Here is a 13,297-nt window from a genome sequence, read left to right as displayed (position 1 = left end):
ACCGTATACCCAGAAAATCCGTCATTAACGTCCGCGCGAAGAAAGCTTCTAGATAATACTCCAAGAGATATCCCGAATTTTTTTTTCTGTTGAAGAAATTACACATGCATACGTCTCTTGTTTTATTTTTATTCCTAGAATGTTGAAAAAAGAAAATAGAGCGATCGAGTACTAAAGTTTAGTTATCTTTAGTCATATACTCGATCATCATTATAACATTTTCTTAGGTCATAGGTAATCGTCATAGTTGCCATCAATAAAAGGAAGAGATCGCGCGAAATCACTGACACGGACTGTGCGAGATACAATATTCCATGCCGAAAATCAAGACGTCCCTCAATCAAGGATACTGGTTCGAATCGATTTGAGCTGATCGAGGGACGATCTCGGGCAAATCGATTCAAGGCTGATTCGCTGGTTGAAATCGTAGAAAGAATCGTGTCGGACGAGCGAAGCGAGAAAGCGTTTCACGAATCGGAAATCGAGATCATCGTTTTACTGAAACGTTCGTGCGCGCGAATAAAGATATCTTAAAAATATCACGACGAAAATTATATTCGCACTTTGCAAGTAATTGTTCAAAAGACATGAGAAACATTGTATCGAATTAGCATTTTATGTATTAATTCGTTAAAATCTTGAATAATTCATTTAAGCAATGTGAATATTATTTGGAATGTTCTCTTTCTCTTTTTTTCTCCATTTACTTATTTATGATGATAAAAGAATCCTCCGTGTAATGTCATTCGTAATTCGTGCCGCGTTGCTTGCTGCTACTTCTCTAAGTCGTAAATAATCCCGGGCTTAGCAGGCGGATTTAAAGTTCCCACCACGTTTCTCGTAATCGCTGCCGTTCGCAGAAAATATTCGCGACGAATTAGCATACTCTTCCACGGTGCCGCTGCGGGAAACTTTCTTTCCGACTTAACGAGTTCCATCCTGTGAATCATCGTAGACATTTAATTGATCGGATAGTTCGCGGTCGTCATTGAGTCAGCGATATCAAATGTTACCCGATCGTTTTCGGGCTGACTTCACGGACGTCGCCGCACACCAGATGCAAATTCGAAGATCAATCTCGGTGTCGCCGGCAAGATTCCAGACGCGCCAGGACGGTGTCGCTCCTTCCTTCCACGATTTCGCGTCGATGCCGGAAATTCCACGAATCCCAATGTCGTCACCCGACCCCGTCGATTTACCTCGACCCCGATACGGAGAGCTCGTAATCTCGCTAAAGGATCTTGTAACTTGTGCCCGGGACCGGCCGAATAATCAGGTGAAATCGCTGATTACGAAACGGTATTTCCCAAAATACGTACGTCCATGTATAGCCGTCGTGTATCCGGCAAATTTCATGCGTCTAGAGACCGGCTCGGGGCACCTACCTGTAATTGAAAAAAACGCAGGAGGCTTTGTGGGAAGGAGCAGTGAAACGTTGAACGGAAGTACCGACGAGGTAGACGAATTAGGATCGGGAGGAAGCCCATGCTCTCCCGATGCCTTTTTTTCGTATACGAAATTCTTGTACTCGTAACATCGACCGGTACACTGACTCGATCGTGTCGACGGAAGGAAGAAGAGGAGAGGAGAGAGCGCGGGAGCCGGCGGGAGAAGGAGAGAGAGAGGAGAATAGAAAGGATACGCAATAGGGAAGAAAAGGGTTACCTCTCTCGCGAAGAAGCGAGAGAAGGAAAAGAATGAGAGGCAAGACAAGAGGAGGTGGAGGCAGTTACGTGATCCACGCTCGAGAAGGCACGGACGCCCCTTTCGATCGTTCGATTTTGCCTCACAATGTTGCCGGCCTCACCTGTCGCTATTTATGTTTTAATATTCGCGCGAAATACGCCAGGGTGCAAATCCGCCTACGGTGCTCGTCAACGCGTCCCGTCACTCTCTCTGATCGTTAATAATTAACCCTCTGCCTATCAGGCCGGCAAACGCGACAACCTCGGCTCGCGAGAAAATGCGGGCAGACTGAATTTTTGCAATTTATTTCGTAAAAAGAGGAAAGGAGAACGGTGGATTCGATGAGCTGTTGGAGAGTTTCGGTTTTCGTGCAGGTCGCCAGATATCTCGAGACTCTCGGAAGCGGGAAAACGGATCCGTACGTGCGTGGTGGCTCGCGAAAAAAGCGGTTACGGGCGACGGCGATCTGTCACGAAAAACCAATCGGCCGGTCGAACCGATAAACAATAACGGAATCAACGTACCGATCAACGGTCCATCCGAAACGCCGTCCCAGCGCAGCTGAGTGGCAAGAACTCTCGGAGACCCTCTCTCGTTGTTCTTTCCTCGTACCCTGGATTAATTATAGCCAATCGGCGGCACGACTTGAGCGTGAACAATTGATTAACGAACTGCCATCGCTTTCGCCGCTATTCCGCTGCTCTACGCTATGACACTCTGTCGTAAGAGCATCCTGGTTTGAAATTTATTCCATGATCTTGATCAGGTTAATTAGTTATTTGTATAAGGTTAGGTTATCAGGTATAACAAATCAGCGTCGATCACAAGACCTCTTTCTCTCTCTCCCTCTCTCTTATCAGGTCCTAATCTATATATAAATAAAATATATATAAAATAGAATAGATACGTCTGCATGTATGTTTCCTATTAACTTCTTTTGATCGATTTGGATCAAATTTTGCATAGCTACTCTCTAGAACTCCGCGGAAAATATAGGCTACATGAAGTTCAGACATCTTACCCTCCTTCTGATTTCACTTCCTTGACATTTTAAGACAATTTAAGTTTAGACATTCTAGGTATAAGAAGCAGACAATACTTAATAGTTTAAGCTAGCTATTAATAAAGTTCTGCTTGTTACGGTACGTCACATGATTTATCAAAACCAAATAACTACTTTGTGAAAATCAAATAATTGTTTGGGATCAAGAAGGATGGGATAAATTTCTGATTAGGACAAACTTTCAATCGGAAAAGAAACATTACTTTCATGCATTTCCAAAGTGTCATAGCATCTGGAGAACCACGACCTTTGTATTAGGATCCTTAGTTGCGTAAAATATAATTGATGCACCACAAATCACGATAATTTGCTCCAAGTTTCATTTTCTTATGATGCAAAATTCAAACTTTTCGTAAAATATGCAATTACTGAGTAATGAACATATAAAATCACATGAAGATCTTTACAAATATCCGAAAGATCTGAAAATCCTGGTCGGAAGAAAATCCGTGATTATCGCAACTCCGAGGAAGAATAGGGCCACCTACGCGATTTCCGTCGGCCTGGATCCTAATGAAAGGCCTCCCGTGACCCTACCGTGCTTCGGTACAAGGAATTTGAGTACTGGTTTAAACGAACTCGGACCAAGTCAGGTCGGAGCTGCAAGATTGTGGACTCTCCGAGTCGACAGTCAGGAAACTATTCCTGGAAGTAGCAGTGTCATTGAATGAAAGGTCTCCGAATCATCTGGCTTCTTCTGCTTCGCTGCGCTACTTTCTTGCGTGTTCTGGTCGGTGAAAGATACGTTCTAAATCACGACCGAACTATTCATTTGTAAACTCGACCAGTTAATCGGCTGCTAAAAAAATTGCGGAACATTAATGTAATAATGCCCAATGCTCGCCGATTTTATATGTGTCTCGCCTTGTCCGGAAAATGATGCGTTATTCGGCTGGAGAGAAAGATGCGCATATGACGTGCAATCGCATCGACGCATCTCTCGAGGAACGATTCCAGAATTACGTGAAGAAAGGCCCGCTGAATACACATACACGAAACATACTCTTACCTCAATTATCCTTTCCGTCGCTTTTCGAGAACACAATAAATAATCGGCCTTTCAGATGCCAAAAAGGAGAGAGAGAGAGGAGAAAAGAGACGTAATTGAAAGTCGCTTCCTTTCAGCGCCCACTTTTGAGGCGGTCCTGTGAAAACGTTTAACGTACAAAATTACGAGCACACACTCCGGAAATTCGTTCGTAAAATCTCACAACGGTTTTTAACAACGGTACGATACTTTTGCGCACAAATTGAACGTTTCATTCAGTCACACAAATAATGAAAAAATAGAATAATTTATTGATTCGCAAATCAACAAGAAGGGAAAGCCTGATAAAATATAGTAAGTGTCAATTATAAACATATTATCAGTAATTATTAAATGCAATCCAAAGGTTCACTGAAAAGGTTTAATAAAATAATAAATATCAATTATTATCAATAACAATTAAATGCAATCTGAAAAATCACTTTCGCGCTTTCGTGACTTTTCTTCTTACTGATCGATTTAACATACCGGTTTTTCATATATGGTGCTATATCCGATCCGGTTGTTAATAAAAATCAGGATTTTACATCGTCTCGGTGAATTACATCTACGATGCTCCGGTCAAAAGTACGACCTCGACATTTCCGGGCGCATCGCCGGCTCCGGCTCCCCATTCATGCTCGTTCTTCATTCACTCTGGAAATTGCGCGCGAACGTGCAAGGTAGAGAAGGAGGAAGAGGGACGCAGAGGAGCGATCCTACGAAGAGATCATATCGAGAGGCACAAACACCGCGAACTATCGGACGCTGGAAGAAGAAGAAGAAGAAGAAGAAGAAGACGACAACGACGAAGAAAGGAGAACGGCAAAGGGGAACGGGGCAGAGGACGAGCGAGCGAGTGAGAGAGAAAGAGAGGAAGAGCCAAATTCGTCGATCGGTTCTTTTTCTTCGGCACCTAAGTCCGGGGCCCCATTGTCCGTGCCGGGGCAAATTACGGCGATGCGTGCGTGCGAAATACAGAGCCTCCGGAGGAGCTGCGGCCAGGCGACGTTACGCTAAACAGATTTCCTCCTCTTACAAATTCGGCCGCGCGAATTGAATGGGACTGCGGGTGCGGCGAGATAAAGAAACGCACGGGGGATGAATGGCAATGTGAATGAGAACGCGGATTGCGAGGGGAGGGGGACGGAAAGGACGAGGGAGGGAGGGTGGATGGAGAAGAGGCGCGAGAACGCAAACCGAGCGAACGAAATTACCGGCGATGGTCATTGAAGTCGAGCAGCGCGCGGAGCGGCGGCATTGTCGATCTCGGTTTCGCAGATTGAACCTCCGGGTTACTGACTCCCGCAGGAGTATCGATGTAAGGGAACGCAAGAGGTAGGCAGGGTGGTAGGCAAGAGGAGCGATCGAGTTACTCCGAGGTGGGAAAAGATCGCCGGGGCTTTGTGCACGTTCCTGTTTTCTTTTCGCGCAACCAGTCCGATCTAATTGAGTTGTTAGACCGAATATAAATAACATTGATGCGAAAATGAAGTTTCGCGTGTTGTAAGTTTGAGAAAATTTCAGAAGTTGTGTTCTGGAATCGAACGCTAAATATGCCTTTCTGACTCTTAAGTTGAAACAACGTTGCACGTGACGTTCGTATAAGAGAAACGGAGCTTCAATCAAAAGGCAATATTTAGCGCTGACTATGCGTCCTAAATAAGGCCCCGGGTATTTTCTGTGGCTGACACTCCATAAGAAGTGTTAGTATGAAACAGGTGGACTTCATTTACATTCGGAGTTTCGCCAAGTCGAGGTCCCCTCGCGTGCAAGGGAACGCGCGTGCGGGAAATTTCGCATTCACAAACATCGGGGACTTAGAAAGTCAAAATTCTATAAGTATAATTCACATCAACTGCCATACATTCTTCAACGGAACACACCTGTCTTGTTCAGGTGCACGTGGCTCCAAGCGTTCTTTTCGTATTTCGGCTGCCATCTAAGTAATTTTTGGAATTTCGCAATGTGACTAAATTTAAAATACGCAATCCTGTACGATTACGTAGAGAACAAAAACTTATTTTAAAAATTTCAAGAATGGGGTATCCCCACAACATACATCTCTTTCGCGATGAGATGTGAGAGATGAAAGCGGTGACAGACGAACGGACGGGGGGCCCTTTGCCGAGATCTCGTCGTCTCCGATGAGAAACACTATCCTCGAGACAGGATACTCTGTATAAGAAGAAATCGTTGATGGTAAGCGATACGCGCGAGTTTCCTGGACGCACGTATGCGTAAGACTTCTCTTGTTCTCGTACGGTACGTTATGCCGGTTTATGAGCCCCGTATCGACCGACACACATATATATATCGATCGCGTATAGATGCGCGCGCGCACACGGGGGCCCGACGTTATATCGAGACGACGCGGCAATATCGACTTACATTACACGACCGAACGAGCATCTATCTCGGTGGGAACCGAAGCCCCACGGCTTCTTGAGTTCTTCTTCTTAACGGCTATGATCTCGGGATCCTCTGAATCCCGCGCACGCCACGTCGATCGGCCGATCGGGCGAAGGACGAAGTCGACGAGCTGGAACCGTCCGTCGTTCGCTTGAAGGCGCGTCGAACTCGCCGAGATCGCGTCGCGTCCCTCCAGCCTCGATCGCGATCTCATCATTTGGCGACGCGTCGTCCGGCTTGGAGGAAAATTCGCGTCGTCTGACGCAGGAAAACCCCCGTGCCTGATCAGCCAGGTGATCAGGAAAAAAATATAAATTTACATTCGCGCCGCTGTAGTAATTGCAGATTTGCTTGCGCAATCATCAGCGCGCGTGTCTCGTACCGTCACGTGTCACAATCATCCCAATTGGATTCCGACCGACTAATTGTCTAGCGGCTTCAGGACGGTCAAACGGATGATTTTCGTGTCGCAATGTCGCGCCGGTTGAAAAATGTGACCACGACAATTTAATATCAAAACGCCACTGCGCTGCAGCTCGCGAGTATCAAGGTCGACAGTCACGATCGCCTCGGCCGACTTCCTTTTCTCGGCGCGAAGAAGAAATCTCTGAACGATCTTAAGTGTCGGTAGCCAGAAGATGAGGTCGATCGAACCGCTGGGTAGCGGTAGCACCGGCCGAAAGGGTCGAGGGAAGCTGGTGAAACGTGAGGGGGGAGAGCGGGGGCGATGGCTAGATGGGAGGGAAACCGAGAAACGACGAAATGACGGCGGTCGATGGACGGTTCGTTAAGTAGATGGCTGGTCGGGGGACTAAGCACCAAAACCACCTCACTGTGGTTTCACACCCGCGAAGTAAGAGAGAGAGAGAGAGAGAGAGGAAGAGAGAGGATAAGACAAAGTGAGAAAGAGAGACGTTGGATGGCAGTAAACAACTCGGAGTTCCTTCGGTCAGGACTCGTGCGTTCTTTCGGCGACGACGACGAGTTGTGACTTCTGCAATGAACCTTGAAGAAGAAGGAGAAGAAGTCGCCTCCTGAGAATCGGTCACCCGACGACGAGGCGAGCATTGGCGTGACGACGACAGTCAGCTGCGCGATGAATGTCGCGTCGAGCACGACGACCGGTAAAATAGAGAAGCGTGGCATTGATTGTTGGATTATTAACGGATAACGATCGTGACCGCTTCCGACTTGTTTGCCCCTGCTTTTGTCACCGGACATTACTTCTTCTTCGACGAGACGGATCTTGAGCGTCGCGCGGTCATCGTCGAGTTATGTGGTGCAGACGGAGGAGCGAGCGTCATTATCGATGCAAAGATAAGCACTGAAGATGCGAATGACGTAGCTAAATTATCTAGCTTATCTGTGGTTTAATTTACAATACGGTAAATAGTCCAATCCGCCGAGATATATCAACAATATTGCGACGCGCGGATTTTTTTTCTCTACCGGCATAACTGATAGCGTGCGTCTGTCTAGGCCGCAAAGTCCAATATCCGACTGATGATTGGCCAATGCGATTACCATATTTCCCGAGACCGAATTCCGGACTCCCAATGATTAGGTCGGGCCATTATCTATTACATTGTTGTACCGGCGGTCTGTAGGAACGCGGCTTGAAAGAAGCCTACGAAAGAATACATTCAGCCACATTGTATTCGGAATAGCGTTAATTGGAACCTGCCGCGTTCACATTCGAGACTTCTCTAAATAGTTCAGGGCGTATGGTCACCGTGCTAATAAAGCATCGCTGAGCGAAGAACAAATAGAAGAAAAAGTAGTAGACGACAGCGACGAAGTAGAAGAAGAAGAAGATGACGATGACGACGACGACGACGACGACGACGACGAGGAGGAGGAGGACAAAAAAGCGATCCTTCTCTCCTGAATGGAATCGAACGCCACTTTCTTTTTACTCGCTCATCCGCTCATAGAGCGAGAACCGTTCGGGAGAAACGGACTATTATCCAACAGATGGTCCTGCCGACACCGATCCACGATCCGAGAGTGATGTGTGCCTTTGTTTTGTTACCGTTGTTCCGGTAATTGCGGCAAATACACGGCCATTTTCGGTAATCACCCTGTGCGCCTCCCGCCCTGCTTGGTCGTCCTGCCATGGCGGTCCCCTTTGAGAATTCCGAAACGACCTCGACCTTCCGCTCGGTAGGCGTAACGACAGTTTTGCCTGGAGACCGCTCGGTCCCGACCTCGACCTTACCTCGTGGTGGGCCGAGCTCGGCTGTTTCAACGATACCCCAAAACTGTATCGGTTGTACTCATCGTTGCGCGTGTCAATGACTCGAATTGGTCGAGCCCGCAGCTGATAACTGTGTCCTGGTAGCTGTGTCTAGTACGGAGAAACTAAACGCGGTCGCGGCATTTGATACGATTTACAAGTTGCAAGTGAACGCCGTATACCAAACCGGTAACAATATTCTACAGTTTGTATACTGCGACTCGTGCGCGAAATGGTAGGGAATATTTTACATATATATATATATATATATATATATATATATATATATATATATATAGAGAGAGAGAGAGAGAGAGAGAGAGAGAGAGGAATTCCCCTGGAGTTTGCACGCGAAAGAGGTAATTCCGATGAGTTTCGCGTTAATTTTCCCCGAAGCTGCGGACGAGACGTTAGCAGCGGCAGGGTATAATTATTAGTGGAGAACACGTGTTGTGAATAAAAATTCTATCAATAGTCACGCAGAGCAACCTGTTTCGAAATCTCGTCCAGATAAGAACTCTTGCAAAAAGGCGACTTATGAGTCGGCCAACTTCTACAGGGGAATCCTGACGTCTCTGAGGCTCTTCGGGATATTTCCAATATTGCTAATGCTTTCTTTGAAATCTGAAAACTTAAAAATTCTCGAACATGATTCACTTGCGCATTCATTTCGTAAGAATCGTCGACAAATCACGGGGTGTGACAATAACTAGAATAATTCTCAAAGTCGAGATTGTAATAAACTCTCTCATGCGAATCGAACCTTGTGTCATCGGCCTATCTCTTTCCGTATGTATACTGTGAAGATCATTAACGCTCGGGTTTTCCAACAGCTCTTTCCACTTAAGAAATGCTCGTATCGTCACGTACGCATTTTTGCTCATCTGTATTGGATCACTCGCATGAGTGATCATCATCCGAATAAATGCGAAGAGCGTGAGCCAATAGGCAATCTTTCGAGAACGAGGGATACATACAAAAATATTAAAGATTACAATAAAAATTGAATTTGAACGCAAAGATGTGTATAAAATAATAAGTAAGAGAATTCTATTTGTACAAGTATAATTACACTAGAGAAAAACACTTGAAAATTGATTTATAGGAAATAAAGTTTACTTCTGAGAAACACAATTTATTTCTGTGAAATAAAGTTTATTTCTGTGAAGCAAACTGTATTTCTGTGAAATAAACTTTATATTTCACAGATAAATTTTTATGTATTTTTTCTCAGTGAACGTCGATAGAATTCGGAAATGCTTGGTCCAAATAAAAAAGGATCGTACAAGTATGCGCATATATTTTGATTAAAGGATATGCCTCATCTTTTTATACATAGCACAGCGGAATCAAAAAACTTCCTCGAATTGCGTATGATTCAACGCATCATCGCCACTATCTCTTTCTTTCTCCTTGTGTCTCTCTCCGCCGATTACGCATGACATCTTTCTCCTCGTGAATGATGCCATACGTAATCCGCAGAAACAGAAGCGCGATGTTTTTATTTCCTACGCTGGTAATAAGGATCGGAAATAATATTACTAACACTTCCTACAAATATAGCTGACCGTTGATGCGAGGAATCGTGATTTGAGTTTCTTTCGCGGAAACGCGAGCTGTTCAGAAAGCTAAAGAGTAGGCACGACGCGAGTTTGCAATTATAAGGCTCGGCACGCGGTAAGAAGATTTCTATCAGGACGAGAGAGGAAGAAAGACACGAGAGCATCTTCAATAAATCAAATCGTACGATGAAGAAATCCATTTGTGCAAGATCCGGGAGAAAGATGCGATTTTGAGAGTCGCGGGCTCGACCGCACACGTTGAAACTTTTATCTGCGTTACTCTTGCGCGCTCCCACTTTTACCTCCGTTACTCACACAATCGTTCGCCGCTCCATACGATGATCCCGATCTCGTCGCGACGCGACACGTTCTACGTGCATCACACACCAGACAGGCTTCTCTCGACGCAAATACGCTTACCTCCAGCGAGCGTTCGAACTTCCGTCGTGCCTGCTACTACTTGTGACTCATGTGACTTATTAATGTGACTGTCGGTGTTACTCACTCGAAACACCGTTACCGACTCATATGATCTGCTGCGCATTTTAAGAAGCGCTTCGCGGCGCACGACTGTAACGCGACTGTCCCTTTCGAATCCTCGCATGCCGTGCGACGGGATTCCTCATAGAGATCATTTAAATTGCGAGTACATAAATTTTCTTCCTCGGACATACGAAAATTCTTACAAATAACACAACAAAAACTCGCACCCGAGCGCGACATTTAATTGGAAATGAACGGAGATGAAAGAGAAACCTTGCCTCGTGGAATACTCTCATATGTCGCGAACCTACGCAAACGATCGAATGGAGATAAACCGAGAACGGATTATCTTTTTGCTGTTACAGACACGGGTGTCGGTAGCACGGAATGGGCTTACCCGTCCACAGCGCCGTCTTATCCTGCGCCTCCAGTCAGCAGCGGTGGTTCCTACTCGCCTCTACCCGGCGGCGCGTTCTCGTATCCCGGGGAGTCATTGTCGCATCATCCCACGACGGAACCGGTGCCGCTGCCAACCGGTACGAACAGTTAATGGCAAGCAGATGATAAAAAGAAATGAATAAAATTCGTGTCGCTAATGAGACGACGCGATTTGTTGCTAATTGAGAAACACCTAGAACGATTTAATAATATTCTGACGCATAGATCGTACCAGGAAAAAGTTTCGTAACGCGTCACCTTGCGTGCGCCCGTACCACTTATATCCACTTCGGAAAATTATATTACAATCGATGTATCAGACACGAAGACTCGTTTTACAAAATCGTTTTGCCAGTAATTAATCGCGCAGGTAGAGATTATCAAAACGTGTCCCGCTTTGAAAAAATTGCCTCGAAGAGGATATATCAGTATTATGAAATTCCTGTAACCGCAATTATTCTCATAATGCATTTGGCACAAATTCGTTCTTTGCACCATAAGAAGTTAACAATTGTTTTCGCTCGAAGGGTCGACGAATCGGCACAATCGGATTATTGTGTTCTGCTTGCAGTGCTACCCTCGGAGAATCAGCAAGACACCTACACGCCAAACTGCATGTCCATGTATTCAGGACATGGCACTTCGCCGACGTCTTTACCCTTGGTGCCGGCCAGACCCAGCGACCCCGACATCTTCGCCGGGAGCGGCACGGGCAGCGGCAGCCCGGGTTACCACTACGGCTCGTGGACACCTGGCCCCGCTACTCCGGTCCCAGTGGCCTCCCACAATTACAACCCCAATTATCAAGGCTACTACAACAATCCGAGTCAGAATTACATCAGTCCGCCGCCCATGGTCCTCTACCCTCAGCTATATAGCACTGTGAATCAAAACCAGATACACCTGCACCTGCATGGTGACATCAGCGAGGAACAGGTCACCATAGCCGGCAGCAATCTTACCATCAGTAGCATCCGAGAGATCGGCGTGCTCGGCGAGGAGAGCGAGCAGAGGAACGACGTGTGGAGGCCGTACTAGAGAGAAAGAGAGATAGGGAGATCCCCGCTGCAGTGCGATCGAAACCGTCGCCGATGAGTGCCGTGCATGAATCACAGTGCGCGAGCTTTCGATTGTGGCAATGTAAGTAGTCCGTAGTTAGTGCTGTGACAATGTATAAGCGTTGACTCTCGGGAACGGAGGTAGCGAGTTGTGCGATTTTTTGACAGAAAAAATGTGCGCGAGATCGTCGTCGGGACTCTCCCAACCGTCTGTTGTCGCGCGAATTATCGCGGCTGCGAGTAAAAGCCGCTGGAGTGAACGATATCCGATGTTTCGCAATAATGATGGTGAACGTAAATGAGAATTGTGAGGCCGTATGTCGCGAGTGTGCAACAAAATGATGTCGAACTTTGTCGAAAAAAATAAAAAAAGAGAAAAGAGACTCATCGACTTGTGAAAAGTGTTGAGGAGCAATGGGGATCTCATTAATCGAAACGTGAAACTGATCACAGTGACGGTTCTTCGGGTGTACGCGAATTAAAGTGGTACTCTCATCTTGTCACGGCGGACGTTCGTTCCATTCCGCAATTGTAAATCGTACCATAGAAGTGTCATTTGATTCTCGACCAGCGAAAAAAAATTAGTCAGACGCTGTAACGTTGTAAATACACAGATATTTTCAGAAACGAAATAAAATCTTGCCTAACAGGTTCCTAAATCCCTTCTCTTGACGTTTCAAAAAATAGGAAAAAAATACAGCGCGAATATGGAAGGCAACAGAACGAATTTTGAAAAAAAAAAAAGAACTATTTCTCTCGCATACAAAATGCAATAAGTGAATAAAATTTTTAAACTCTTCCACGAAACTGAGATTGATACGAGAGAAACAGAGAGAAGAGAGGGAGAGAGGAATCAATAAATTAGACTGACGATAAATTAGACTTTCTCTCTCATCACCGACAGAAAAAAGATCTTCGTTCATGTCATGAAAGAGTGGACCGTGGCAACGCCGTTGTCTCTTTCGTCGCGGGGGAACGGGTAACCCTTTTTACGAGCGCAGCGAGCTCTATTTAATATTTAAAGCACGCTGGAAATGACGAACGGATGGATAGTTGCGGTTTAGCCAGTCGCGACATCGTCGACTCGTCGTTCCTGCGTCCCTTTATTAGCGAGTCACCCTGTCCTGTTCCGTGCGCGACAAAATCTTTAAACCTGTCTCGCTTAAAATTGCATTTTGCGTAATAATCCATTTATTTTGCCTGGTAGAAACAATTACAATCGACGCTAAATCGTGGAAATTACAATCAAAACAGTTTTAACAACGCGTTTAAAGCTGCCGTTTGAATATTACAAAAGCGGCGAAGAATATATTCGGTGGATTCCACTTTTTT

At 45.7% G+C, this 13,297-nt stretch overlaps 1 protein-coding gene across 5 annotated transcripts in view; it reads left to right on the top strand.

The window, feature by feature from the left end:
- Window positions 1–12,623, top strand: part of LOC116843880 (protein lozenge-like) — a 37,734-nt gene extending 25,111 nt beyond the window's left edge. For all 5 annotated transcript variants that reach the window (XM_032814762.1, XM_032814761.1, XM_032814760.1 and 2 more), the window contains 2 exons: window positions 10,835–11,005; window positions 11,479–12,623. In XM_032814762.1, coding sequence (XP_032670653.1) covers window positions 10,835–11,005; window positions 11,479–11,945 — 638 coding nt within the window. In that variant the 3' untranslated portion in view covers window positions 11,946–12,623. The remainder of the gene's footprint in view (window positions 1–10,834; window positions 11,006–11,478) is intronic.
- The last annotated feature ends 674 nt before the right edge of the window (window positions 12,624–13,297 follow it).

Source organism: Odontomachus brunneus, unplaced genomic scaffold (assembly GCF_010583005.1).
Source record: "Odontomachus brunneus isolate Ranch 3 - 2012 unplaced genomic scaffold, Obru_v1 Obru_scaffold_036, whole genome shotgun sequence".
Lineage (NCBI taxonomy): Eukaryota > Metazoa > Arthropoda > Insecta > Hymenoptera > Formicidae > Odontomachus > Odontomachus brunneus.
Note: the sequence above shows the minus strand (reverse complement) of the source record. Positions and strands in the feature narration are given on the sequence as shown.